This window comes from Alosa sapidissima, chromosome 9, assembly GCF_018492685.1.
Source record: "Alosa sapidissima isolate fAloSap1 chromosome 9, fAloSap1.pri, whole genome shotgun sequence".
NCBI classification, from domain to species: Eukaryota; Metazoa; Chordata; class Actinopteri; order Clupeiformes; family Clupeidae; genus Alosa; species Alosa sapidissima.
In genome coordinates this window covers 23,835,312-23,862,036 of record NC_055965.1, presented here as the reverse complement: position 1 = coordinate 23,862,036, position 26,725 = coordinate 23,835,312, and the positions used below count along the sequence as shown (strand labels likewise).

The window sequence follows — 26,725 nt, the reverse complement described above, 5'->3', positions numbered from 1 at the left end:
CATGGTTGACATACTGCCTTCATTCTATTCTTACTGTTCTGTTTTTATTTTTTATACTCCTTTATGTTTCTTTTTTTTTTGTATCCTTATATGCACAGTAATGTGAATATTGTACTTGCGAGCAAAGATTAACCGGAGTCAAATTCCTTGTTTGTGTATGCAAACCTGGCCAATAAAGCTGATTCTGATTACCCTTGGCAGGCTCACAGCTTATGTAGCTAAAGTCTTCTCCATGGCCAGTGACATCATCAGCGTTGACAACAATGTGATCTGCAGCGCCCTCAAGTGGCTGATCTTGAACAGGCAGCAGCCAGATGGCATCTTCATGGAGAGGGCTGTTCTTCGTTATATAGATTCAGTAGGTTGTCATGTTGTGTTGTTCTGTCCATTTCAGTTTAGCAAATACTGGGGCCCATATCACAATAATGATGAATCTTTATGCATGCAGTTATGTGTATAATGTATAGCTGCTTTCACATATGACCTCTGGTCACTCACTGTCCAGAGGATCAGATCTGAACATATTGTGGAGTTTCCTCAAACCTGTAGCACACAACAGGATATTCTTACCTACTGTGTCATTATGTCAAAAGTAAACACACCTTTGTCTAAAGTAAAAGTTAAATCAAGCTCATCTCATCCTCAAAATGACATGATTTGTGTCACATAGCATAAACCAGTTCCGGATAATCAAATAAGAAAACCCTCTTCTAAGCATTTTATTCAACAAATTATTTAGAACACACAAAGGCCATAAAACATTTTATACTAAAAAAAGTTAAGGGACTCTTGTACCAGTACTACTTATTTGGATGATGAGAGGCTTGCATGTTTGTGAATGAACTTTCATGTTTTAACCTATTGGTAAAGAGCTGTGTTATCAGAGCTAATGGGGCAAGATTTACACTTCAGAATCATCTCGTCCCAGTAAACATTATAAACCTGAGAGACAAGGGGCCCTATGTGACACCCGGTTTACCGATTGATACATTTGTATGGCCCTGACATGCTTGACGATGTCGGGGAATGCTCCTAATGAGACGGCGGATGGTGTCCTGGGGGATCTGCTCCCAGATCAGAGCTCTTTGGCAGTCTGTGGTGCATGTGTTAGATGGAGCAAATCATAATGTCCCAGAGGTGCTCTATTGGATTTAAAGGGGAACTTGGCAACTATTTTAACGTAATAAACCCGTTTAGAAATCATTTGGATGGTTAAATGACCTGTTCCGGTGAAAATGGTGACTTTTCCCGCTGCCCCTAGCGTCTCCAGGCGGAAAACCAACCTTGCAACATTGCGACTACCGTCCCGGAAAGAGAAGTGAGAAACAAGAAACTCGTTTTAAATCGTGTTTCTTACCTTGTAACATCCACATTGTCTGCCAAACTTATGCTAACCGTTTTGCTAGCTTGTAAACAAATCCATGTGCTTTATCGTTACCTTTTTCCACAGTTTGAAATAGCATAATGCACAATTTCTCCAGCAGAGGCGGAAATCCTGCCAAGTTTCCCTTTAACTCAGGGGACTGTGGGGGACAGTCAAAGGCACCAATTCCTTCATCCTCCAGGAACTACCTGTACACTCTGGGTGTTGCTGTGCACCTAGGAACTCTGCACCTGTCCTTCTTGTCATACATTATTGGCCAATATGAGGTATTGTCCAAGCAGATTTCCTGGTTAGGGATTTACATTTAGGCTTAGTCATTTAGCCGACACTTTTATCTTACAACAACTTATAACAATTAAGGTACAATAAAGGTACAGTCCCACTATGATATTGTTAGTGCAGCAATAAGTACGACTAGCATAGAATAGAATAATAGTTCAAGCAAAGCCAAGGGAGGGAGAAGAGGGATAGTCAGGATAGGGAAAAAGGTAGTGGTAAGTGCTAGAGTAAGCATGTCCAGCTGTTAGTAGTGCTAAGAGAGGAGGTACTCTCAGAACAGTTGGGTCTTCAGGAGGTTTTTGAAGATACTGTAGATGGATATCCCTGCCCTGGGAGGAACTGGTAGCACATTCCACCAACAGGGAAAAACAAAGAGAAATGTTTGGATTGTCATGAGTGTATGGGTAGCAGAGCCAGGCAGCGTTAATTAGATGAGTGCAGCGGTCGAGAGGTTGTGACCCACATATGCCTGAATAAGGCCATTCAAGTACAAGGGTGCAAGTCAGTGACTACTTTGTAGGTAAGAATTAACAATTTGGATCTAATGCGACCAAGGGGTCATCAGGTAGGGATGACAGATAGAGCTGTGTGTCATCTGTATAGCAGATGAAAAGTCGTGCAAGCGGATAATTGGATCCAGTGAGATGGTATAAATACCAAAAAGAAGTGGCCCCAGTACTGAGCCCTGGGGCACCCCTGTGGTGATTGGACCATAGATAATTTCACCAGCTGATGGGTGACATTATTTACACCGTTTCATGTTTTACACCGAGTTTCATCTTCATCCTCATCCTGTGGCATCTTGAGTGTCTATAAAAATATTAATATAGAAAAAGTAAGTTTCCAAATGCAATGAAAAAAAAAAAAAAACAGCAAGAATAACAGTATGACATTTGACCCCAATTTTGTATGCTTTCCACTGCATAAACCACAATTTATCTTAACATGTCGATCCTCTGCTCGTCTTCAATAGAACAATCTTATATCCTTTTTTCTGTTAAAATGTAAATGCAAAAACATCCTATAAAAATGACCCCTTATTGCACAATGTTTCATAACATGAAAAATAACAACAAAAAATTAAACCAAACTTATTGTCTTCAATGTACATGTAACAGCTGTGTTACTCTTTGATACAGTGGAATAAACCTATTAAGTGTACCAGTTAATTACTTACATGTACATATGACATGTATGTTGTGTCTTCGATGTCTTGGAACAGGTCTACTAATTCACATGTACTTTGTGGTGTAACAGCAGACACGTTTCAACACATCAATTACAGGATACATGACATTGGCAGGATGTATATAATATGTACATGTAAGTACTTAACTGGCACACTTCATTTTAATAGGTTTATGCCATTGTATCAAAGAGCAATAAGTGTGTACCAACACAGTTGATATACTGTATGTACTATGTAGTGAATTAGTAGACCTGTTCCATCACATTGAAGACATAACATACATGTCATGTACATGTAAGTAATTAACTGGTACACTTAATAGGTTTATTCCACTGTATCAAAGAGTAACAAGGTTGTAGCAGCACAGCTGTTACATGTACACTGAAGACAATGAGTCCTTGACTGGAGCTAAGAATGGTTTGTATATCAAAACTATCATGACAAGATTTACCCCATCCAGCAGGTCTCAGGTCAGCTCTTTGCCTCTGATGAAAATTTAGGCAAATTGGCAAGGTTTTGTAAAAGCATTCAGTATTACAATGTAACAACTATATGTAGGTACCCACAAATACATAATGCAAGTACAATGATAGTACCTGATAGTACATGTTTTTACACAGGTTGTACCACTGTACCTAATTAGGTAGGTACACTGTAACAGCGACACATTAAAATAAAGTGTTACCATTATTTTTTACTGTTTTTTACTGTCAACAATTGCACATTATTATTGTTGTTTTCATTATTGTGGTTGTTTCTAGTGTAGATATTCACTAAACTGCATGTTGACGCGTCTCTTTGTAGGGGGATGTCTTTGGGACGGATTCGGATGCTTCCATGACCGCATTTGTCCTGATAGCCATGCAGGAGGGCTCCCAGATCTGCAATGTATGTATATATATATTAGTAATAGTAATAGTAATAATAATCTGTAGTACTCTGCAGAGAGTAGTGCGCTCAGCTGAACGTACTATAAGAACTCAACTCCCTGCTCTACAAGATATCTATTCCAGAAGAGTACTCCTAAGAGCCCAAAAGATTCTGAAGGACTCTTCTCATCCTAACAATGGATTATTCCTACCGCTGAAATCAAGAAGACGCCTATGTAGTCACAAAGCCAGAACTGAGAGTCTCGGGAGAAGTTTTTATGCCCAGGCCATCCGAACTCTGAACTCACACTATACTGACTTTGCACACATTCACTCCTCAGCACTCTCAAACATTTCCCAACTCTGAACTAACACTATACTGACTGTGCACTCATTCACTCCTCAGCACTCATGACCCACCACACACACACACACACTTACAAGACTTTTAGCACTTTTACATTCCTCTCCCTATGCTACAGACCTTTTATTTATTTTCTTATTTCATCACACGTCAAAACACACACACACACACACACACACACACACACACACACACACACACACACACACACATATCTGACTTTCTCCAACTTTTGCACATCTCCATAGAACTTTTTATTTATTATTTTGATTTCTTCTCCATCTACCCATGCCCTTGATTGCCTAGCCTTTCTGCCCCCCCCCCACCACCCCCCACCCCACCCCCATCCCCAACACACACACAAAAGACACACACACTTACATCATCACTGTCATCACCTCACATACATACAGCACACTGTTTGCTACAGTAAGCCTCCTCTACATACTTGCTGCACACTGCCCCCCCCCCCCCCCTCCCTACATACACAGCACATTGTCTTCAGGATCTTCTCCAACACACATCCTCTACATACTTACAGCACACTGCCCCCACCAGGGTTGGGTAGTAACGGATTACATGTAATCTCGATTACGTAATCAGATTACAAAAATCAAGTAACTATAATCAGCCCAGATTACAATAAAAAAATGTTTAATCAGATTACAGTTACATTGTTAGGGATTACCTGATTACATTTTATCATGCAAACAATGCAACTTTTTTATGATAGCCTAGCTATCTTTTAATTTGACAAGACGTTCACTTTTTAGACTTTTTAAAGATATAGTTAAGAACAAAATTATTCATACCCCTGGCAAATATTGATTTTCTCTTGACCAATATATTTGTTCTTACTTAAAATTACACTTGCCAAAAGGTTGCAAGACAATGTGGTAAAAACATGGAATAAAAAAAAGTGTTTTTATCTTTTTTAACATTTTTATGAAAAATTGCGTGTTCAAAATTATTCATACCCTTTTTAAACAATCACTGGAAACATCTTTATTTACCACCACAGCTCTCAAAATGGTTCATAATACCCACCAAGCCTCTTCATGTCTCCACAATGATTGTAGACTGCACCTTTTTAGCAGCAATCTGGGTTTTGAGGCAGGAACGATTATTTGCCATCACTTTGGCCTTGTGCTCACTTTTTTGACGGATTGAGGTCCACTCTAAAATGTTGATATTGTTCTCTGTTAACCATTTCTTGCCTTGTTTGGCTGTATGTTTTGGATCATTGTGTGGTTTAATATTGAAATCCTGCCTTTTGGGGCAGCCAAGGCATACTGGTTAGGGCTTCGGCCTTTGGGCTTGCCGGTTCGACTTCACTAATTCACGGATTGGGATAAATGCAGAGACCAAATGTCCCTCACGGGATCAAAAGATATACTTACTTACTAACTTACATACTATTGGAGCAGGTCTCTTGGCACACTGCCTGATCTTTTCCTCCTAATCTTAATGTAGCCTCTTGTTTTAGTATTGAAATGGACATGGTGTCATTAGAGTTTAATGCTTCCCTTTTTTTGCCAATCTCAGGCCATGTCCCTGGGTCACAAAAATCCAGTGAAAGCTAAATTCTTTGTCCAGGTGTGCCCTTATAAAGGTTAAGCTGATTTGTGCATGTTTGGAGAAGAGTGGAGAAAAATAGAATGAGAATTCTTTCATCAATTCTGTGGTGGTGTCTTTTACTTAATGGGCATATTTATTGAAGTAATCTAAAAGTAATCCTAAAGTAATCAGATTACGTTACATGTTTTTGGTAATCCAACTGAATACATTACTGATTACAAAAATGACCATGTAATTTGTAGTCAGTAATGGATTACATTTCAAAGTAATCTGACCCAACCCTGGCCCCCACCTACCCACACACACACACACACACAGTCACTGCTCCACTCCCCTCCCGCCCACACACACATCTTCACTGTCATCACTCACATACATCATACATACAGTACTCTGCTTGCAATAGTAAGTCCCTTCACCATACTTGCAGTACACTCCCCCCCCCCCTCCCCTACATACACAGCACATTATTTCATTAGGAAGCTTCTCCAACACACATCCCCAACATACTTACAGCACACTGCCCCCCCCCCAATACACAGCACATTGTCTCATGAGGAAGCTTCTCCAACACACATATTGCACACTGCCCTCTCCCCACATACACAGCACACTATCCCATCTCCCCTGTCATCCCCCCAACACACACACCGAGACCCCTGGCCTACCCTATGCTTGCTCAAAATATATGCTTTGTCTAGTAGAGGTGCTTCAAATTGGTGCTTTTAAAAATCGCCTGTCTCAGAATATGTAAAAGAGGTCCAGGGCAATTCCGCGCAAAACTGTCACATCCATATTTAGTTGGCGTTACGGGCGTGACAGTTTTGCGTTGGTATTGCCCCCGTATCATTATATAAAGCTCTATTCTCGCTGTCTAGGTTTCTCCTCTTTGAGCAATCGATGATTTGAAAATAACTTACTTATCGTTAACTTAGATATCCATCTGATTGTTTCTCGTCTCCTCTCCTCGCTCGTTTCAGGCTATCAGTCTCTTCCCCATAGTAGGCTACTTTACTCACTGACTCGACTTTATCAGAATTCACAGATTTCACTGGCTGAGTAGCAGCAAGCGAAATGATGGTTCCTGAAGCTCCTGAAGTAAATGCTGTTATCCTAACCAACGAAACATTTAGCGCAGCTTTGAAATCTTACGTGAAAATCTAAATTAGGCTATTATGGTCCGGGTCCAGTTAGGATCACGTCCGGACTCGGACCGCGGTCCACCATTTGGTGACCGCTGATGTAGGCTACACGCTCCACACCTGCTCATTGTCCCCTCTGCTCTGTATGCTTGCTCAGGCCTACCTCTCCTCGTTCAAATTCAACAAACTTCAACATGGTTCTGACATAGGCTAACCTACCTGCAATATTGTATATTTCTGAAGCTTCTACATTGTGTTATTTTTGTACAAATTGCACTACCGGCACCTGCTGCAATTTCAACCTGTGGCTACTTCGATTAACTATTTTGATACACAGGGACACCGCAGTGCCATCTGGTCATCACTGTAAGCAGTCATCGCTAACTGAGAGTGCGCACAGCTCTCCAACCCGTTTTGCAGAGCATAAAGCTAAAAGAAATGCAGTCTTGTGAGACAGGGGCTTCAAATCTGCCCCTGCCATAGACTCGTATGGAGCCCTAGAGAAGGACAAGTCCCAGCTCGGCGCTTGCAATGTATGGCCTGGGTGTAAATGACGGGTCCCCTTTAAAAATTTGCCCACAAACGGGTGCTGGCCTAGCGGTCTGTCATTAAAGCCCCTATGAAATGCTGAGATGGCAGAGACGTACACCTTAATTGTGCCTTTAGCCTGGTCTTGGTTCAGATTACCTGAGGAAAAGTGTACAACAATCCTGTTGGCCATTCTTGAGCATCCAGGCCCAAACTGTCGTCCTGATCCGCTAGAGAGTATCACTGCTGGCAATGAGTCATCTCTGATGTTGTAAACAGATCGACCTTGGCTACCCCATAGTTGACCCAGATGTGTTTGACAACTTCCGGGTGCAGTCTCCATTCCCCGGGAGAGGCCCCGTCCTGGAGAGAAGGTCTGCCGCCGTGTTCGCCACACCTGGAATGTGCACCGCTCTCCGAGAGGAGAGGAGGGGCCATGCCACAACAGTAGCTGCCTCGCCACCTTGAGGCACCGCAAGGACTTCGTCCCACCTTGATGGTTGATGTGGTACACTGCAGAGGTGCTGTCTGTTCTCACCAGCATGTGCTTGTGGTGTAAAAAGAGTAACAATACCTTGAGAGCCAGGTGAATAGCCTTCAGTTCGAGCACATTTATGTGCTCCAAGGACCAAGGGGGATGCCACACTCTCCTCACTGTCCTGCCCTCCCAGACAGCTCCCCATCCAGTCAGGCATGCATCTGTGGAGACCACCTGCCGTCTGTGAGGAAGGTTCCCTAGCGAAGCCCCCTTGCATAGGAGAGCTCAGTCTCTCCAGGGGAGGAGGGCTTGCATGCAGGACTGTGTGACACACTCACCTGTCCTTTTTTGGATGGAGGTGAAAGGAATTGAATAGGGGTGTGAATCTCTCATGTAAAAGACGATACGATTCACATCTAGATACATGGGCACGATTCGATTCGAAGAAAAGATGCATGTTCATAAAAAACGATTCAGTATGATTCGGTGCGATGCAATTCGATGCAGTTGAAGAATGGAAAGCATTCTGAAAGATTTTTTATCATTTGCTTATGGTACACATTTATTTTATATTATCAATTATCATGGTCATGTCAATTAGACAAAAACAAATGTGTGAATATGATTATCTAAACTGAGGTTTATCATATACTGTATTGAAAAAAGAATAGTCTACATTTCAGTCAAACACAGCAGCCAAATAGGCCTACAACATAAAAATACATTTTATTGACTTTATAGATTTTATAGAGTATATCTGATTGTTTTCAAGGAGATGTAGCCTATTGTTGAGGTAAGACAATACAGAAATAAAATAAAACAGTGCTTAAGACAATCTTGGCCTTTTCTCATATAGCCTACAAGAATAAAATAGGCCTACATATCAATGAACTGGGCCTATTTTGTTCCAAGTCTGAGTGAATATGATCAAACTAATAATAATTTGTGCATCGTTTTAGCAGCAAGGGCCAAATTATTCTTTAACATTAAGAAAATCCCTTCATCAAAAATAAGGCTACTCTACAGACTATCGTTGCCGCTTAGGAATGCTATAGTAAGTGTTTAATTTTGCGCCAAAATTAAACACGACCGAGTGTGAGTTGTCACGTGCTTAAGTTGCAGTAGATGTATGGGTAATGAAGTCCTTTGACAACTTTGGGCAATGCATGTAGCCCAAAATGAACTGCATTACCCACAATTCCGTGCCACGTGTAATTTCAAAACCGGAAGTGGGATGAACGTGCTGCTTGCAACGTAAATGAGAGTCTGAGCGAGCAGAAAAGGTTGTGAACCGATTCGTAACAAGTAAATCTATATAACGACCGGTTCATTTCAGTTTTATTCCGATACGGGGCTTCACGTATCGATGTAGCCGTATCTTACACATCTTACAACGGCAAGACCTTCAGATATGCATTGAGGCGCCTGAGGTCGAGGATAGGCCAATGGGCAGTCTGCTGTGCGCTGGGGTGGTACCTCTGAAATTGTGCCTTTTTGCAGCAGACCTTGAACTTCCTCTAACAACACAGACTGTAAAAGTGGGTCTCTTACAGTTGTCATCCCGACCCCTGAAAATGGTGGGGGCCGCCACCGAAATTGTAGCCGGTAACCGTGCGACATTGTTGCGACAGCACCCATGGGTCTGACACAATCCCCTTCCAACTTGCCTGTGAAAGTTGAGAGGAACAGTTGACGGACAGCCCGTGCCCCCGATGTAGGGCCGCGACTGCGGCCTGCACCCTTGTCTGACCTCTTTTGCCGTCCTCTCCTCCCACGGGGCTGAGGCCACCTCGGGGGGTTTGCAGCAGGGTTTCGCCTACGGCCTCGAAAGCTCTGACCCTGAATACCAGCAGGGCCATCAACATGCCTAGGCCAGACAGGGTGTTGCCCTTGAGGCCTCCTGGATGTGATATTAAAGGCTGGGGCTGGCTTGCGGCAAGCACGTTGGACAGCATCTCCTGAAGTGGCAGATCGCTCAGCCCTGTCCAAGACATCCTGTGAACCTGTGTGAAAAACCTGACCAGGTGTCACCGGCAACCCCATGAGCTCAGTCTTTACGGGCTCAGGTAAAGAGGTCTGTGCCAGCCATACCTGCCTCCAGCACAAGACTGCGGATGATATCGCATCCCCACCATCACATGTCAGCTGTCAGCACGTGTCAGAGTGCGCTGACAAGGCGGAATCAATGAGGGCTCTGATCGTCCCCCCTCACAGTCTTGCACAAAATGCGGTTGTCATCTCCTGAGAGGCCTCGTCAGCAGAGTGGGGGGCAAAGAGGGACAGGACATCAGCATTGTCTGCATTGTCCTCTCCAACATGGTACCGAGGTGTAGAGACCACTTCCTGGCCTGGGGGCAAGAGTGAAGGAGAATGGTGGCGTTCGAGCCTGTCCATCCTCTCAGTGAGACCCTGAATAGCTGCCAGAACTTTCAGCATATCGGTGTTGCTGCCCTCTGCTGGCGGAGATGCTCAGATGCCCTATCACAGTCTGTCACGCGAGGAGAATCATGCCGGCTGCGGTCACGTGAATGCTTGCGGGAGTGCTTACCAGATCTTACCAGATCTATCTGGAGAATGCTCCCTCTCTCTACCACACTTAGGCCCAGGGCCAGCGAATCTGGTAGCTCGGTAGAGTCTCTCCTCCCTGGGTAGTTCACAAGCTGCAGTAAAGGGGTCATCCACATCCTGCATCAAATGGGCAACCCCCAAGCATGCAGGGCATTCACGATGTCCATCACAGGGGTCCATCACAGACAGACAAAATGATGCAGCAATGTGATGCCATCCTGCCGGCTACAAGACAACCCAGTAGTTACAAACAGCAGTTGAGGGTATTCAAGACAATACTCTAAGGTGGTCCGCAACAATGCATGTACACACGCATGAAAACCACACAAACCCCACCGACTGCGAACAGCGATACAGGGCACAGTGTGAAGTCAATGTGGCCTAAAGCCAGCCAAACGTGGGGTGCCCCAGTACGCAAACGTACCTAAAAACCCCACAGTAATCCCACCAACTGCGAACAGTGATGTAGGGCACAGTATGTAAGCACTGGAAAAGTTACTCAGTGTGGAGATTAAGCTTGCCTAAAAACTAGCTTTGAAGCTAACTATAAGCAAAAGAAAAATGCTATGATACAACCCCGCTAGCTGCGAACATCAGTCAAAGGTAGCAAACTGATAGTCAACAAAAACGAGGGCTGCACCAGTACACCAACGTACGGGGGGGGGGGGGGGGGAGTAGTGTAGTAAACACTACCATATGTCTGTACAGAAATACATTTATAATTTTCTACATAAAAAAATATATATATTACATAGGCTATACGGCCTGATGAAAGTGGACAGCTAAGAGAGACATACTGACCAGGCTACCAAAGTTGTGTGGAAGATCTGCTCCAAGAAAATCATTGTGAAAGACGGATAGACAATGAATCTGAACACTTGCGTGTGCACCATCCAGCGGCATATTACAAATTGCCAGCCTTCGCTGGGCCTAGCAAAAAAGCTACTTAAGACTACTATCGTGGTCACTCAATTAAAATCTTCAGTAGTACGCTATGCAGCATCCCACGTTATCAGGCTACCGTCTATGCTGACTATGAGGGCGGCGGGAAGTGAAAGTAAAGGGCTGCGATCGCGCATTCCAGGCTATAGGAGGGCGAAGTAAAAAAAAACTTTTACAAATAACGAATCCCGATTACCACTCCGCTGCTGTCTGGGACTTCTGCTAAATGCATGAAATACAAGCCTTACAGTGAAAGACGGATAGGCTACCTTCTGATCCTATAATTAACAAAATAAATGGTTTATTTTAACACAGAGGAGAAGGACTCATTTGGCGCTCGCTGTAGCCTCGCAAAAATATTTGAGCGCTAGAATGTCCCAGTCGTAGCCTAACAATAATAATTCTATAGGACTATTTTCTGCTAAAACATTAGGCTACCGGTAGGCTACATATTTTACGTCCGATGTATGCTATAGGCCTGCGAGACATGTAGGCTACAAAAAGACAATTACACATTCACGTCACAGTCAGGGATTATTTGAATAAGACGGTAGACTAATAAGTCTTTTATTTTACAAGACGGTAGACTAATACGTGACAACTGTTTGGCTGACAGCCTTTAAAGTAGGCTCAATTTCATTTCCAGGGAAAGGTTTTTTTTATATTTTAGCCTGTTACACCAGGAATTAGTGATTGGCATGTGGGGGCATGGCATCACGATGGTTGCTTCCCATCGTGATTCCTGTCAACCATCACGATCGGCACAACCCTACTAGTAACCTACCTGGTCACTGAGGCGTTGAAGGTAGGAGGACAAACCGGAGGTCAGCTCCGCTTATATAGTGCGAGACGTTCTGCTCCCGGGGTCATGGGCGGCACGACTTTGTTTACATAATATGGTCTCAAGAATAGGCGGGACGAAGGTGTTCATTACCTTTTTTAGACCATAGTGACAGTCAGAGTGAGGTTGAAAGAGATCAGCATATCTTGCTGTCTGATGAAGAACACGTATAAATACCTTTACTTTTTAGGAAATTAAAAAAATAATTGCACATTGTGTCATCAGAATTGCTACAGTGTCTATATAGCCTACAGTCATTCAATTGCTTGTGTCATAGTATTATTACCAAAATTACCAGCTAAGCATTTATCAGCTAAGGTGGAAATGCTGGTATGTGTTTGTTTATCATTATTTAGAATGGCCATACGGCGCATTACATTCTTGCTAGCCTATGTATGCACTCAGATTTTCCTGACGGTTTGCCGAAATGTCTTGTTATAAAATATGTAAGTAGCTTATAATTAATTTCTGAACTGCACTTCATCCTACCTTAGCCTAGTTTAGTGTCCCTGCTCTCTTCTCAACTCCATTTCTCCAGGCTACTCCCAAGTCTCATGCTTCCGAAAAAAACATCTCCCTTCATGAAGTTAATGTAATTGGAGTAAAGAAAACACTGCATGCCTACTTATTTAACCAATTATTTATTTATCTAGCATTGCAGAGGTTTGAAACAATGTTGTAGATTTTCATCGGATGGCAACAATATATATATATATATATATATATTTTTTTGTTTGTTTGTTTTTTTTTTATTTTTTTTTATTTATTTATTTATTTTTACTTATTGAGCGATGTTTTGTTTTTACATGGTTACATTTATGTTTTAATTGCACACTGTCCCTTACAAATAAATTGAAATTGAATTGAATACAGGTGTATGTGTGTGTATATATATATATATATATATATATATATATATATATATATATATATATATATATATATATATATATATATGTGTGTGTGTGTGTGTGTGTGTGATTTTTTTTCATATATTCTAGATTAATTACACAGAGTGAAATATGTCAAGCCATTTTTTTTGGTTAACATTTTTAGATGTACCTGATTTGTATAATATCTGCCTGCCTGACTGCTGGTTCCTCTACTCCATTGCAATGCAGAGCTTTCAGAGAAGCATGGATAGCGCTGTGCGGTACTTGACGGGGAAAATTCATGCACTGAAAAATCCTTACGCTGCAGCCATGGTGTCCTATGCTCTGGCCAATGCAGGAAAACTGGACAAGAGCATTCTTTACAAGTTCTCCCATGATGGTAGGTTATAGTCATCTCCACAGACACAATGTATTGTTGGTTGAAAAAAATGTCACCTTTAAATCATGGCTTAGTTGGAATTCAGTTTGTACCATATTTGATTTCTAAAAGCTTTGATGATAATTATTGAAGAATTGAGAATTATGATAACATAATGTGTTGTCAGTTGACAACCATCAGCATACAAGTAATCATGATATAAGATGTTTATGACAGTTATAGATGTAGATAGAGATCAAGTTAGTAGATCAAACAAACTAGCCTGGGTGCCAGCCAAACGTAGTCCCGCCCCCACAACATTTGAGGTCGGGAAGTTCAGTCTGGCATTACTCCGTTGTGGAGCAACTATGCTCGCACCAGAGCTGGGTGGACCAATCAAATTGAGCTTTACGATGATGGACAGGTGAGCAACAGTGCCTCGTCTATCACATCATCTGAGCACGCTTAGGTTGATTATGTTTGCCACAAAAACACTGTGGCTAGAAGGAGACAGATGGCTTCTAAGACCCCCTATGTAAAATGCATATTATTTCAATAAGGGTTTTATCACTGAAAACAATTATTTCTGAAAACTTTGGCCAAAGTTGAGATGTGGGAAAACTCATGATTTCACTTTCATCAAGGGAAAACACTGTGTTGCATTGTGACATGTTGTTCCCTCGTACGTTTGAAATCTCTGATTGACCACCTGTTTGAGGGATTTGCGACAGCCTTTCCCAGCTGTTTATAACATGTTTGTAGCATATCATCGGAATTATTTTTAAAAACGGAGGGTATATAGGCTATCAGTTTTTTCCTAATAGCCTACCCTACTACGTATCTCTTAGATTTCGCTAATGAGTGTTGTAGGAGATGTTGACGGCACAATAACTTTTACAAAAGACCAGAAAACAATGTTAAAGGTAAACTATGCAGTATTGGCATATTCTTACTCTTTTCTCGGTTTTTGCTTCTTTTTCGCTGGCTCCGTCATGACGAATGTCTGAGAAACTCCATCGCTACCTTTTTCTAGCTGGTGCCTGGCATGTATGTGTATTTGAATGCAGTAAATCAATTTGTTACACTCGTTATACTTCCTGACACTGAGGCCGTCGGCCCGCCGGCCCACAGTTGCAAGGATGGTTTTTCCGCTCACAGGCGTTAGGGGGAAGTGAGACGGCCACCATTCAACCCGAAAAAAGTCATATAACCATTCCAATGACTCTGAAGCTGTTAAATGAAGGTAAATTAAGCTAAAAAACTTATATATACATAGTGTGCCTTTAAGGCATTTGTGGAGAAGAAGGATGGTTTGTGTGTTCTTCCTACATCTCATGGTAAGCTATTTCGTTGCTGATTGGTTAGGTCTATCCAGTTAAATGCAGAGGCAGCCCCACCCCCTGTATCGGTTGAAACACGCCCCATAATTACAGTACGTCCCAATGGAGCAGTATCATATGCATATTCTGACTTGAATCCTTGCACATTTGCATCCCATGATTGTAGCAGAGATCGCAGAATAATATCTAAGTTGGAAAAAAATGTAAAACTATGGTTTACACCTGACAGTATAATGTATTGAGAGTGTTATACACCTGACAGTATAATGTATTGAGAGTGTTATACACCTGACAGTATAATGTATTGAGAGTGTTTATACACCTGACAGTATAATGTATTGAGAGTGTTATACACCTGACAGTATAATGTATTGAGAGTGTTATACACCTGACAGTATAATGTATTGAGAGTGTTATACACCTGACAGTATAATGTATTGAGAGTGTTTATACACCTGACAGTATAATGTATTGAGATTAAAGTGTTTATAATTTGCCAGCCTGAGTAGAAATGCTCTTGTGGTCTCTTCAGATGGCACTCACTGGCCTGTCACGGGAAACCATCTCCTCACTGTGGAGGCCACTGCTTACGCCCTGTTGGCCCTGGTCAAGATGAGGGAGTTTGAGAGGGCAGCACCCGTCGTGAAGTGGCTGAATGAACAGAGAGGGTCTATGGGAGGATATTCCACCACACAGGTATCAGGTTTTGGTCACATATAAGACCACACACAGGTCAGTTTTTTTGGTCACACTTCAATTTGATCATTGGCTATCTACAGGTGCTTAGATTGTCAACAAACTGTCTATTGACTGTTGACACCAACTGCGGTTAAGGTTAGGGGTTGGATTTGGTTAAGTTGATGGGAACTGTTTAACAACAACTTACATGAACAGTACATGATCCAAGGGAATCTGCCGGTGCGCCGAAATGCTACATCACTCATACCTGTCATAAAATGGCTGAATGATCAGAGAGAGTCTATGGGTGGATATATGACCACACAGGTCAGTTTTGGTCACACATTGACTATCTACAGGTGCTCAGATTATCAACAAACTATCTATTGATGCTGGTTCAGGGGGTCAGCCTGGTTGGTGCTCACGGAACAGGATGCAGTGAATGAGGAGACCAAAACATGACTCTGAAGAAGACGCATGGGCGTCGAAACATTAGTCGGTTTGCACTAATAAAAATCACTAAAAAGCTTTGTGTGCTCCGGTCCTGCTCCTTGGTCCTAGATAGACCTAGGTATCTATTCATGCTATCTTCATGCACAAACTGCAGTTCAGTAACTGTTTAACAACAGTCCAAGGAATTGAAAAAAACTATTAAGGCTAGTTATTAAGGCTTATGTTTGAACCGTCTCACTCATTTGTTCGTTGTTTTACAGACGTTTTACGCATGTGTGTGAGGGACCAGAGCGTCATCCCAAGTATTGGGATGTGCAGACTCACCGGCTTTAGATGGTGGAGGTGGAAAACATGGAAACCAGAGCTCACCCGTTTTATCCAAAAACACGATAAATTTAATTTATACTTAACTCAGAATTTCAAGAAAGCAAAATAATAAAAAATAAATCAACATAGCACAATGTTTCTAGCTTTAAACAATAACAATCAAAACTCTTGGTACATAGCCTTACAGCAAGCCTGTATTCACCCTCACTCTCTCTCCAATGCAGAATGAGGCCCTCTTAAATAAGACAAAGCATTAGGCCAAACTGGTAGCCTGGAAAATCCAGACCCTGATAATCTAGAAAGATTAAGGGTCTGGCAAAGAGCAATGTAATGGCCCAACTCGAGGGGCGGCAACAAGCATGCATTTAAAAATATCACTGCAAGCAATTGGACAATGTTTACTCTGAATGATTTCGGACTTTGACGCAATCGGATAACACTACGACCAATGGGTACTGTCCTCCAACGTTGCAGCGCTGTCTTCATCAGTTTAGATGGTTCCCCGGAATGTTGGGGAGAAAGTAACGTGCACCATTGCTCTTTGTTGCCAGAGTGTCTCGCAGAGACAATTGTGCTCTCGCGAGAACTCCAGGGTACCAAACTGGCCCATTCAGGACTAATTGGACCATACCAACAGTCCGAGAATTACCTGTAGGCTAAGGCCATAAATAGGCTATTTAAATAAATAGAAAATAAACATTACATGAAAATGAACTATTCTTATTATATCAAAAACGTTATACAACATTCACACCACCTGTTCACACCATAAATATACATACAAAACATTACTACAAACAAACACCCCTGTGCACACTGGCCTGCACCTTCTGCCCTGGAACGGGGAGAAATAATACCCCTATACTGTAGCAGCGCGCGCATTCCGCATAGGAGCAGTCGAACTGGGAAGCAAGAAATGCGTGACTAGTAACATGTATGAGTTAACCAGGATTTTAGACAAAAACAGGGAATAAATGGGACATGAAATAGTGGGTACCGCACTACATGTCATGGAGGTGGTAAAGTATAAAGTTATAAGCAGTATAATAAATATGTAATGTAATGTATGTAATAAATACGTTTTGAGTGGTGTGAATGAAATTCGCGGACTAACCGCGCTACAAATAATTTAACGCGAATGTGTTAATAGTACATAGCCCCACGCCAGCCTTCCATTTAAACACAACCCCCCTGTGTTGATAAGCCGTCCATACACCTTCACAAAATAACACAATTAGACTAAGCAATGCATAATTTTTATAAGGGGGCGTGCGGGTGTATGTGTGTGCATGTGCAAATGTCCAGAGTCTCTCTCCCGCTCTCGCGGGTAGCGCAATTCATAGTCAATGTGGGAGTGCGTAACACTGTGGGAGTGAGGTTCACTTTCTCACAGTGTGCTTTATTTGAAATGCAGCATATGCATGTTGTTTAATAACTTTCAAACGGTAGAGCCTGTTCCTTTAAAACATAGCCAAAGGACGTATTCCTGCTTTAGTATAGGCCTATATTTTAGGCTTATTCTCAAATTCAGATTGTGTTAGGGGGACAGGATTATTAACCAATTTCAATCGGACAATTTGAGATTTAATATTGTTAAAATTAAAAAAACATTTCATTTTTTTTTCCCGGCCAATGTCCGTCAATTACCGGAGGCATGATTAATTGCGCAAATTAATTGCGTCACCACTTTGACAAATTTCAACATACTGTATCAACAATCCCTTCACTATTCAAAACAGAGATCAACAACCATCCATTGCTCGGGCACTAAAGAAGCCAGTAAATAACAGTACAGTGTATTGATTTGCATGCACTGTAATAAAAAGAAGTATAAGAAGCCTAAGAATAACATTTCCATGCTCTGTAATAAATAGGAAATGTTTTGATTATATTTAATGATTAACACATTTGGGCAACGGTATCAATTTTATCGAGTCAATTGTCAGACTACTCCCTCTATTGGGAAATTCCCTTTTGTATCATTACATTACATCCACTTTTAATCGTTACATTTCTGTTACTTCCATGAAGCAGCTTTAGGCTACTTAGATGATAAATGGCATTTATGTGTTGTGAATGATGAATGACAATTGCAATATATTAAATATGGCTATTTTTTAATCATATTGGAGCTGTTTCAATCAAGCCTAAAGCTATATATGAAATCAATGACAAAGAGCAAAGCAATAGGACTGTGAAACAGACACTCCGATGTAATTTCCTTTTGCTATACATGTTTAATCTATATCTTGTGCTTTATTTTGCAGCCCACCATAATGGTGTTCCAGGCCTTGGCGGAGTACAGAATCCACGCTCCAGAAGCGCCAGGCAAAGACCTTCAGGTTGAAATTAGTGCATCAGGGAGAAGTGGATCAGTCACATGGACTTGGGGGAAGGGAAATGCATTTCAAACCCGCTCAGATAAGGTCTGTCAACAGTAACACTTTAAAACGACAACAAATTGCACATTAATACAATATAACAAAATACAACAATTTGGTTATAATCTATAAAAAAAGTCTTGAGTTGTCTTGAGGGCCATTTTGTTTTGATGTCAGATATACAGTAGTAGCATTAACACTGTTGGGTAGCATACCATGTTTAGGGGTTACATTTTCAGATGGGTAAATAGCCTTGAAATGGACACTTTAGTGCTGGGCTGGTGGGTACTTATTCCCAACCTTTCTCATGGCACCTCAACGGTTAGCCCGAGAATTCACGTCGTCGCAATTCAAAATTCCACTGGAGCTCCAAGCCGATTTGTACACGCAGCCTTACAACACTGTTTACAGCTCTTCGAGTCACGGTAAAATGTCATTTTTGGTACATAGCTAATTTAGATAAACTTATGGTGTGGGTGCTTGCGTTTCTTTAGGAATCTGCTGTCTTGGTTTGTATAGAAATGAATATTAAGTGACACATACACGTAAGCGGTTGGACATACGTGACGGTTGGTAATATATGACGTTCCGATATGTTGGTCTCAAAGGCCCACATCGACCTAGCCCATAATCACTTATTTGTGATTATTTGTGATCTGGACTTGAGACTTTGAATAAATAAACAATTACATTAAATAGACAATTCTAACTGCAAGGTCCCAAATGAAAATGAGAGAAATGCTAATGGTCCCGAATTTAAGGACCAGACAACGATTGGCAGACAGAGCGAGATGTCACTTATGCTGCTTACCTATGTCTCTATGCTGAGACTGTCTTTAAGTCACATTGTTGCAAATTTCATATGATGATGCATCATTCCACAAAATGGTTTGTCTTCTCTATCATAAAGTTATTCAATAGGTTTAACAATAAACATATAACCTTAACTCAAAATTGCTGTTAGGCTTATCATTTTGATCTGTAAAAAATGTCACATGCAGCCATGTCTAAATTCTGCTCAGTACACATTTATTAAAGGCTAATGTATTATGATACGATATTCAATGTTCATTATGGAATGCTTTGCTGGAATGATGCTTTTCCATATCATCTTATTTTTAAAGCATGCCTACCTACAGGCATGCAATTGGGCTATGGGTTTTCTACAGGAATAGCATGTTTGAACAAGAAATGCAAGTATAAACTGCTCACAATGTAGTTTATGGCAATGTGGTTATTACAGAACAAATACCTATTTAATTCTTATTCTTATCTTTCTATTTTATACACTCTTTTATTTCTTAAATAAATTACTGTATATGAAGAGCCTTTCATCAGGAATCTAGATAGTTAGGCCTATTCAAATACATAATGCCCCACCTTGATTAGAACCTTGTTATGGGAGAACATTTTTACATGTTAAAAATTGAATTAAAAATGACTATCGGCCGATATATTGGTTATCAGTTTTTGAATAACTCAAATATCGAAATCGGTATCAGCCTTCAAAATCCCATATTGGTCAGGCTCTATAGGAGATGGAGGCAGATTGACATACACACACCAAATGCACACGCACACACACACATCCACACAATTAGACACACACACAGGCACACACACACACAGGCACGCACATACAAGCATACACAAAAGTTGCAAGAGTAGGGGGTGGAGTAGGAGATGAAGACAAATTGACAAGCTGGGCAGAATGAACTGGACTGAGCAGCGGTCATATTTTGTACCGCTATGCAGTACATCTAGTTTTTATTATGTATTATAAATTATCTTTTTTTTTTTCAACCATAGTTTGGACTCGATGAAGAATTAACAATCACAACCAAAGGAAAAGGCAAAGGCACTGTCTTTGTAAGTATTCAATCCGAAAAATCAAGCACAATATTTTGTATTATACTATTTTCTTGCCAGTAATATTATGTTTTACACTGTAAATCTGTTCACTAAAATTATAGGTTCCTATGCTCTCTTTAAAAATAAAATCATAAGACAGACAGACAGGTCTGCATGTGAGCAAATGTAGCTGGCATAGACAGTACAAATTTGTTTTATTCTTTTGGTTCAGTGATGTGCTTAAAATGTGTCTGGCGAATAGTAATTTTTTATGCATTTATTCCTTCAGGTGGAGCACATATATTATGCTACACCAAAACAAAAAAATCTGGAATGTGAACAGTTCTCCCTGAATGTAACCTTGATGAAAAAGGCCAAGGGTAGGGCAAAGTCAACATCCAGGCCATATGTCATTTTAAACGTGGCATTATGCTTTGATTTTAGTATGGTGGTCCAGAGGGGGCTGCAGTACTAGTGTAGAGGTTAAAGCAACACTAAAGAATGTTTTGTACCTTAAAATAATGTTTCCAAAATCGTTTTAGTGGTTCATCAACTCGTAACAGGGTGAACGGCAGCTCTGCGTTCGCTTTGCGGCCATCTGTCGGCTATAACCGCACTATGTAAGTTTGCCAGATCCGGTAGCGGATCTGTAGTTCGATGGAATGAAACTACAAATTTGACTTGCTTCTGATGTCGCAATACATCATACTTTCATAAAATCATGCAACATTCTCTACCTTTTCTGTGGACATCGTTATTTGCAAAGCCATTTCTGGATAAACAAATAGTGTGTGTGTGCAACAGTGGAAAAGTGCTTTGGTGTTGCTTTAAGGAGCTTTACTTGGCTAGCATGCAGCAGCCACAAAAGTTGTGTGTTCCAGTCCAACTGCTCCAGGGAGATTTGCCAATTGCAAATTGGTATCTGGAAGTTGCTTTGTATAAAAGTCTTAGCTAAATACATACATAATAAAAATGTTTGAATACTCTAACAGATTATGTCAATGTAGGGTGGGTGGTGTCTCAGTCACAACTTATAACACAAAAATGTGACCCGTATGTTTCTTAATGAAAAATATAATAATATAATATATTGATCACACTTTAGAATAACTAATGATAGTAAAGCATGTATAATATTAGTTAATAATGAACTAGTTTTGCATTTAGTTATTATAAAGTGTTACCAGTATATTAAGAAATAATGTATATAATTTTACTAATATTATTGTTTATCTTTATAATAATTAATAACATTACTGTTTTACTCAACCATGCATATCTTCCAGTTGAGGCCCAAGACAGTTATCAAGCCAAAGAGACTTATCAACTCACCATTGATGTACAGTAAGTACTATAGCTCTGTACAGCTGTGTAATTGTGTATAGCAGGTGGATCGCAGGAGATTTTATTTGGGTTGCCATAGTAAGGATTTCTGTTGTGTAGTTTACCTTTCAGCCAAAAAAACGAGGAGCATTATATCCATGATATTCATTAACTGACATATTGCCCATGATTCATAGCGCACAAATGACTATTGTCAACTGTTTTCAACTTCTAACTCCATGTATAAAACACTCCTGCCTTAAAAATTCCTTGAACTTATTTGAGTTGTTTGTATCCAACCATAGCCTGGCTAGCGCCACCACTTCTCAATGAGACGTGGTCTGGGAACCAAACGTTCATTTTCTCGTATTTGAAAAAAATGCCCAGATCCGTTTATTGGGTGCCACGGATGTCTATCAAATGCGTCTGTGCATAGCTCATCATCGTCTTGCTTTCCCCCCTGTTCTGTGATTGGTTCCCTATCTCAGGCGAAAATTTGCTCCATGGTCTCCAGGCTGCCTTAGCAGCGTGAATCAAATTGCGCGCAAGGCAGCATGGGAACACCCAGGCTAATCCAACCACGAAACAAGTTCAAACTGAACTCATTTCCACTCTGGAGCATTCTCTGTCGACAGCTGTTAATGTTACTGGAAAACAGTATTAGTTGGTATGGCGGCACAGATCGCTGACAAATCAATGCAAATGGTTGGAAGCTCCTAGTTGTAAACTCATTTGTTCACATCACTGCAGTATTACCACATACGGAACACCTACGCAGAAAGAAGAAATGTACTCCAACAATCAAGAGTATGTGTTTATAAAGGTGGATGTTTCAAATTATCAGATTATCCGATCTAAGTACACCACCTCTCTCAATCCTATTGGAAATTTAGTCGGATTGGGCTGAATCCGATTGGTTGGGGTTTTTGTATGAGGCATTTTTATTCTGATTGAGACATAATTCCATTTCTTTTTTTTTTTGGCCTTTTTATACATACAACTTAACTCATTGAATGCCAAGCTGTTTTCGGAAGCTTTGTCCTAGAGTGCCAGCAATCTAGACCATTGTTGATGATTTTTGTACAGCCACAGCATATTCTGTGTTATAGCTATGAACACATACAATGGCTCGATTAAAAGGTGAGACTTTAAGCTCTTGGTGGGTGCAAACCGTGTATTTCTACACGCCTCTGTTCCTGAGAAATCCCAAGCTAAACAGTGGCTAGTTTTCATCAAAATCGCTGTTTTTTTTCTAGAAATGGAGATATAACGTCTTTCATGAAATATGAAGTGTTGCCTGTTACTTACTTGTGTAAACTTTCCGGGAAGTGATCAGCGAGACCTGGCGAGACTGCCACCTAGTGATAGAGGTGAGAGAGGGTTGGGAGGGGGATCCGGAAAGGACCACGGGGCAGGAATCAAACCCGGGTCGCCGGCGTACGGTGCAGGTGCCCCAGCCAGTCGTGCCACGGCAGGAGCCATAATTTCATTTCTAATCAGATGTGTCCATGTAAACAGGGATGCACTGAACCTGTAACAGCCACTGTTAAAATATGCAAAGAATTGAACACTTCATATACACACTTTTGATATAACAGCCTAAAACGTTTTGGATGTTAGAGCTGAAACCTCATCTTTGCCTTCATTATCACCTCTTCATCAAGATGGAGTTATACAGTTGCAAGCATGTTTTTCTCAGGTTTTTGGGAAATAAGGACTCCACCAATATGCCTATCCTGGATGTCAGCATTCCAACTGGATTTGAGGTAGATAATGCAGACCTCTTCAAGGTGAGATGCATTCAGCCTAAACATAATTTTCAGTGTTTACGCTAAAGCACTAGTGTTTGGTTCTTAAGATCTAACTTAAATAATCTTTACTCTACAGCTGCAGGAAGGAAAAGACCGCTACATTCAGAATTGGGAAAAAGACAAGAAGCTCTCAGAGAGAGGTTCCATTATCATCTATCTTCCTAAGGTACTAGAATTTAATCATCTTTGATCCAAGATGATGGCGTGGTCAGACATGGGCAGTATGTCAATTATATGTATTTAAAATATGTATTTAATTACTTTAGCATATTTTGTAATTTGTATTTTGCAGGATTGGAAAAACTCAAATGTAGTTTGTAACAAAATACGTTGAGGGATTGTATTTGAGTATTTCAACTACTTAAATACTTCTCAAATAAGCCAAAATGTCATCACTCAATTAAATACTACCCGCTATAACCATGACAATAGGCAATGCTTATCATAATGCCAAAGGCCAGAATTTTGGTGAATCTGGTTTTAAGAATAGGCTGGGTGCCTGGAGATATCCTTTGGGCAATTCCCTATATTCAACTGTAAAGTTGACCTAAATATTTTATTACCTTTTTGGAAAAAAAGCATGAAATGTTTACCCATTTCCCATTTTTCTTACTGTGGTATGCCACATTGTGACCAACTTAAAAGTGTTAGATCCAACTTTCTTCTATTACGATCCCCTCTGAACATGTTAGAAGTTGAAAAAAATGAAAAGAAAAGTCAATTGTGAGAGCCAAAATGGTCAACTTTATCACCCTTCTGTAAGGACAACATGGGATGTAAACCGAATTTGTTTGTTTATGTCAATTTTTGTCACCTTGTAGACAACTTAAAGCCCCTTAGAACCCCTTACTGTATGTACACACCGCCGCCGACTTGAGCTTCCAAAGATTCAGGAAGTCATTTATTTTCAATGGAAGCCGGCTTCTCTCAGCTGGCGGTGTGTATGTACAGTTAGAACATGTCAGGAAGTTGAAAGAAATTAAAAAAGTAATTAGGAGCTTGAATTGTCAGGTGTGTTAAGTGCTACAAGACTAAAATTTGAAAACGATACAGAAAAGATACTGAGGGAGAATATTAGGACCACGGCCTTTGACCCCATGACCTTGAGTACCTAATAGCTGATGTTCATTCTTACTATAGACCCTTTCAACAATAAAAACAAAAACAATGCTTGAACGTTCTATTTGGGCCCCAATCTACTTCCTCTGCATTAAGATAACATATGGAATGTTAAAACGGAAGCCTTGTGGGGCCAACTATGATGCTGATAATGGAACTCTCTTGAAAGGGTCCATAGGACAGTATTAAAACTTGGATTTGACACGAGGGTTTATGTAAAAAGAGTAACATCCGCTGTGGTGTCCTGATATGCAGAAATAACGGAGGAGACGGAGACTAAGACCTCCCGGAGTGGAATTCTCTCCCAAGTTAATTCATTCCGTATATTGGGACCCCTTATAGGTTGTTATTCTGTTCTGTTCTGATTCCACTGTTGCGAAGCCTGCTTGTCAGTTCAATCATTGTTTACATTGATATGGGATAGTGATTACATTTTTTACCAGATCTACTTCATAGGTGCCCCAATGTACAGAATGTATAGCCCCCTGCCAGCCAATAAAAAATAGTATTTCTTGTCTCTTGGGGATACATTTTCAATAATATGCCTTGATAGTAAACCATGATTATTGTGTGGGTATTTTTGTATTTAAAGAGTAAGTTTTAAAGTCCACACATCCAAATGTTTGACCTGGGAGCAGGACAAACAAACAACCAGATAGAAAAAAGAAAAAGACCGCTTCAACCAGGGTTTTCTGCTCCCACTTGTTTTTATTTTCATTTTTACGTGACGTTTTGGGTACCTGAACACCAACACCTGCTCAACAGGAATAGAGAGAGAGAGCGGTAGAGAGCACAGGCACACCAAACAGGGCGGGGTCTAAGACCTGCCAATATCCGTCACAACACCGACCGGAAGTAACCATCGGCTGGGCAAGAGAGGTAAACAAAGACCCCATGGCAAATGTGGAGGTCTGAAAGCAAGGCTAAAGCGCATCGATTTTCCCTAACGAGTCTTTTCCTCGCTAATGTTTGTTCCCTGGCGAACAAAATGGAGGAACTGCGACTGTGGATCAACACACATAGATTGATGGTGGACTGTAACATCATGGTTTTCACAAAAACCTGGCTCAACAGTGAAGTACCCAACAGCGCTATCAAGCTAGCAGGGCGCTACGTCCTTTGAGCAGACAGAACAGCTGTTAACCCTTTAGGCGCCAGAGGTTTTTTTTCGAAACGTTCGATTTTGACATCTTCATTTCAAAAGGCTATATCTTAAAAGTGATAAGAGATAGAGACTTTCTGTAAATTAGAGAAATATTAAGGATGACCCAAAGTTTATGTAGAGATTAAATGTTTATATCTAATTTGCATATTATGACGTCATATGGTGGCGGCCATCTTGGATTATAGAATTTTCATGAAAAGTTGCATGTTTGAATTATAAAATGCACCACCAAAACCACAAACCAAATGCATGTAGCGGTAGGCTGGCCTTTTCCTGTAGAGATTTTCCATTTACTACATACAGTAGGCACTCTGATTCCATGTATGGGGCACATATATATTATTCAGATGACACACAAACACAAGTAGACAAGACCTGTTTAGTTCAAAAGCTCACTTGCCATGGCAAGGCACAGATCAGGAGTGAGATGACGAGACAAGACGAGACAATGTTAGTATTGGTTTTCTTTTTGTTGTTGTTTTTTTCTTAGCTGACAAAGACACACACATCACAAGGACATGAACACACAAAAAAGAACACATGTCCTAAATGGTCAGGGAAATAGATAATCAACAGTGTAAATCATTACTAATAAATGGCTGACAATTTTTTTTTTATGTAGCAGGCCTTTTGCTGTAGAGATAATGACTATCCATATCCATATCCTATCCATACAGGGCCGGCATTCTCATCATCTTGTGATAGACTATGCATGGCCTAATGGCTCTCCTGCCCCGTGTCACCACCTCTGCTCCTGTTGCGAGCAGCATGGCCAGATCTGCCTCGCGCTCGCGTCGAGTGGAGAGAATTTGCGCAGCTCGGACTAGGCCTACTGTCATTCTCATTGCGACTCCCCACACTGCC

The 26,725-nt window shown here is 40.9% G+C and overlaps 1 protein-coding gene across 3 annotated transcripts in view; it reads left to right on the top strand.

Annotated features, from left to right (window-relative positions):
* The window catches only part of LOC121719387 (complement C3-like), a 130,287-nt gene that overhangs the window by 84,478 nt on the left and 19,084 nt on the right, over nucleotides 1-26,725 (top strand). For all 3 annotated transcript variants that reach the window (XM_042104932.1, XM_042104931.1, XM_042104930.1), the window contains 10 exons: nucleotides 202-358; nucleotides 3,657-3,740; nucleotides 13,284-13,434; nucleotides 15,286-15,449; nucleotides 18,479-18,637; nucleotides 20,402-20,461; nucleotides 20,733-20,823; nucleotides 21,730-21,787; nucleotides 23,466-23,556; nucleotides 23,654-23,743. In XM_042104932.1, coding sequence (XP_041960866.1) covers nucleotides 202-358; nucleotides 3,657-3,740; nucleotides 13,284-13,434; nucleotides 15,286-15,449; nucleotides 18,479-18,637; nucleotides 20,402-20,461; nucleotides 20,733-20,823; nucleotides 21,730-21,787; nucleotides 23,466-23,556; nucleotides 23,654-23,743 — 1,105 coding nt within the window. The remainder of the gene's footprint in view (nucleotides 1-201; nucleotides 359-3,656; nucleotides 3,741-13,283; nucleotides 13,435-15,285; nucleotides 15,450-18,478; nucleotides 18,638-20,401; nucleotides 20,462-20,732; nucleotides 20,824-21,729; nucleotides 21,788-23,465; nucleotides 23,557-23,653; nucleotides 23,744-26,725) is intronic.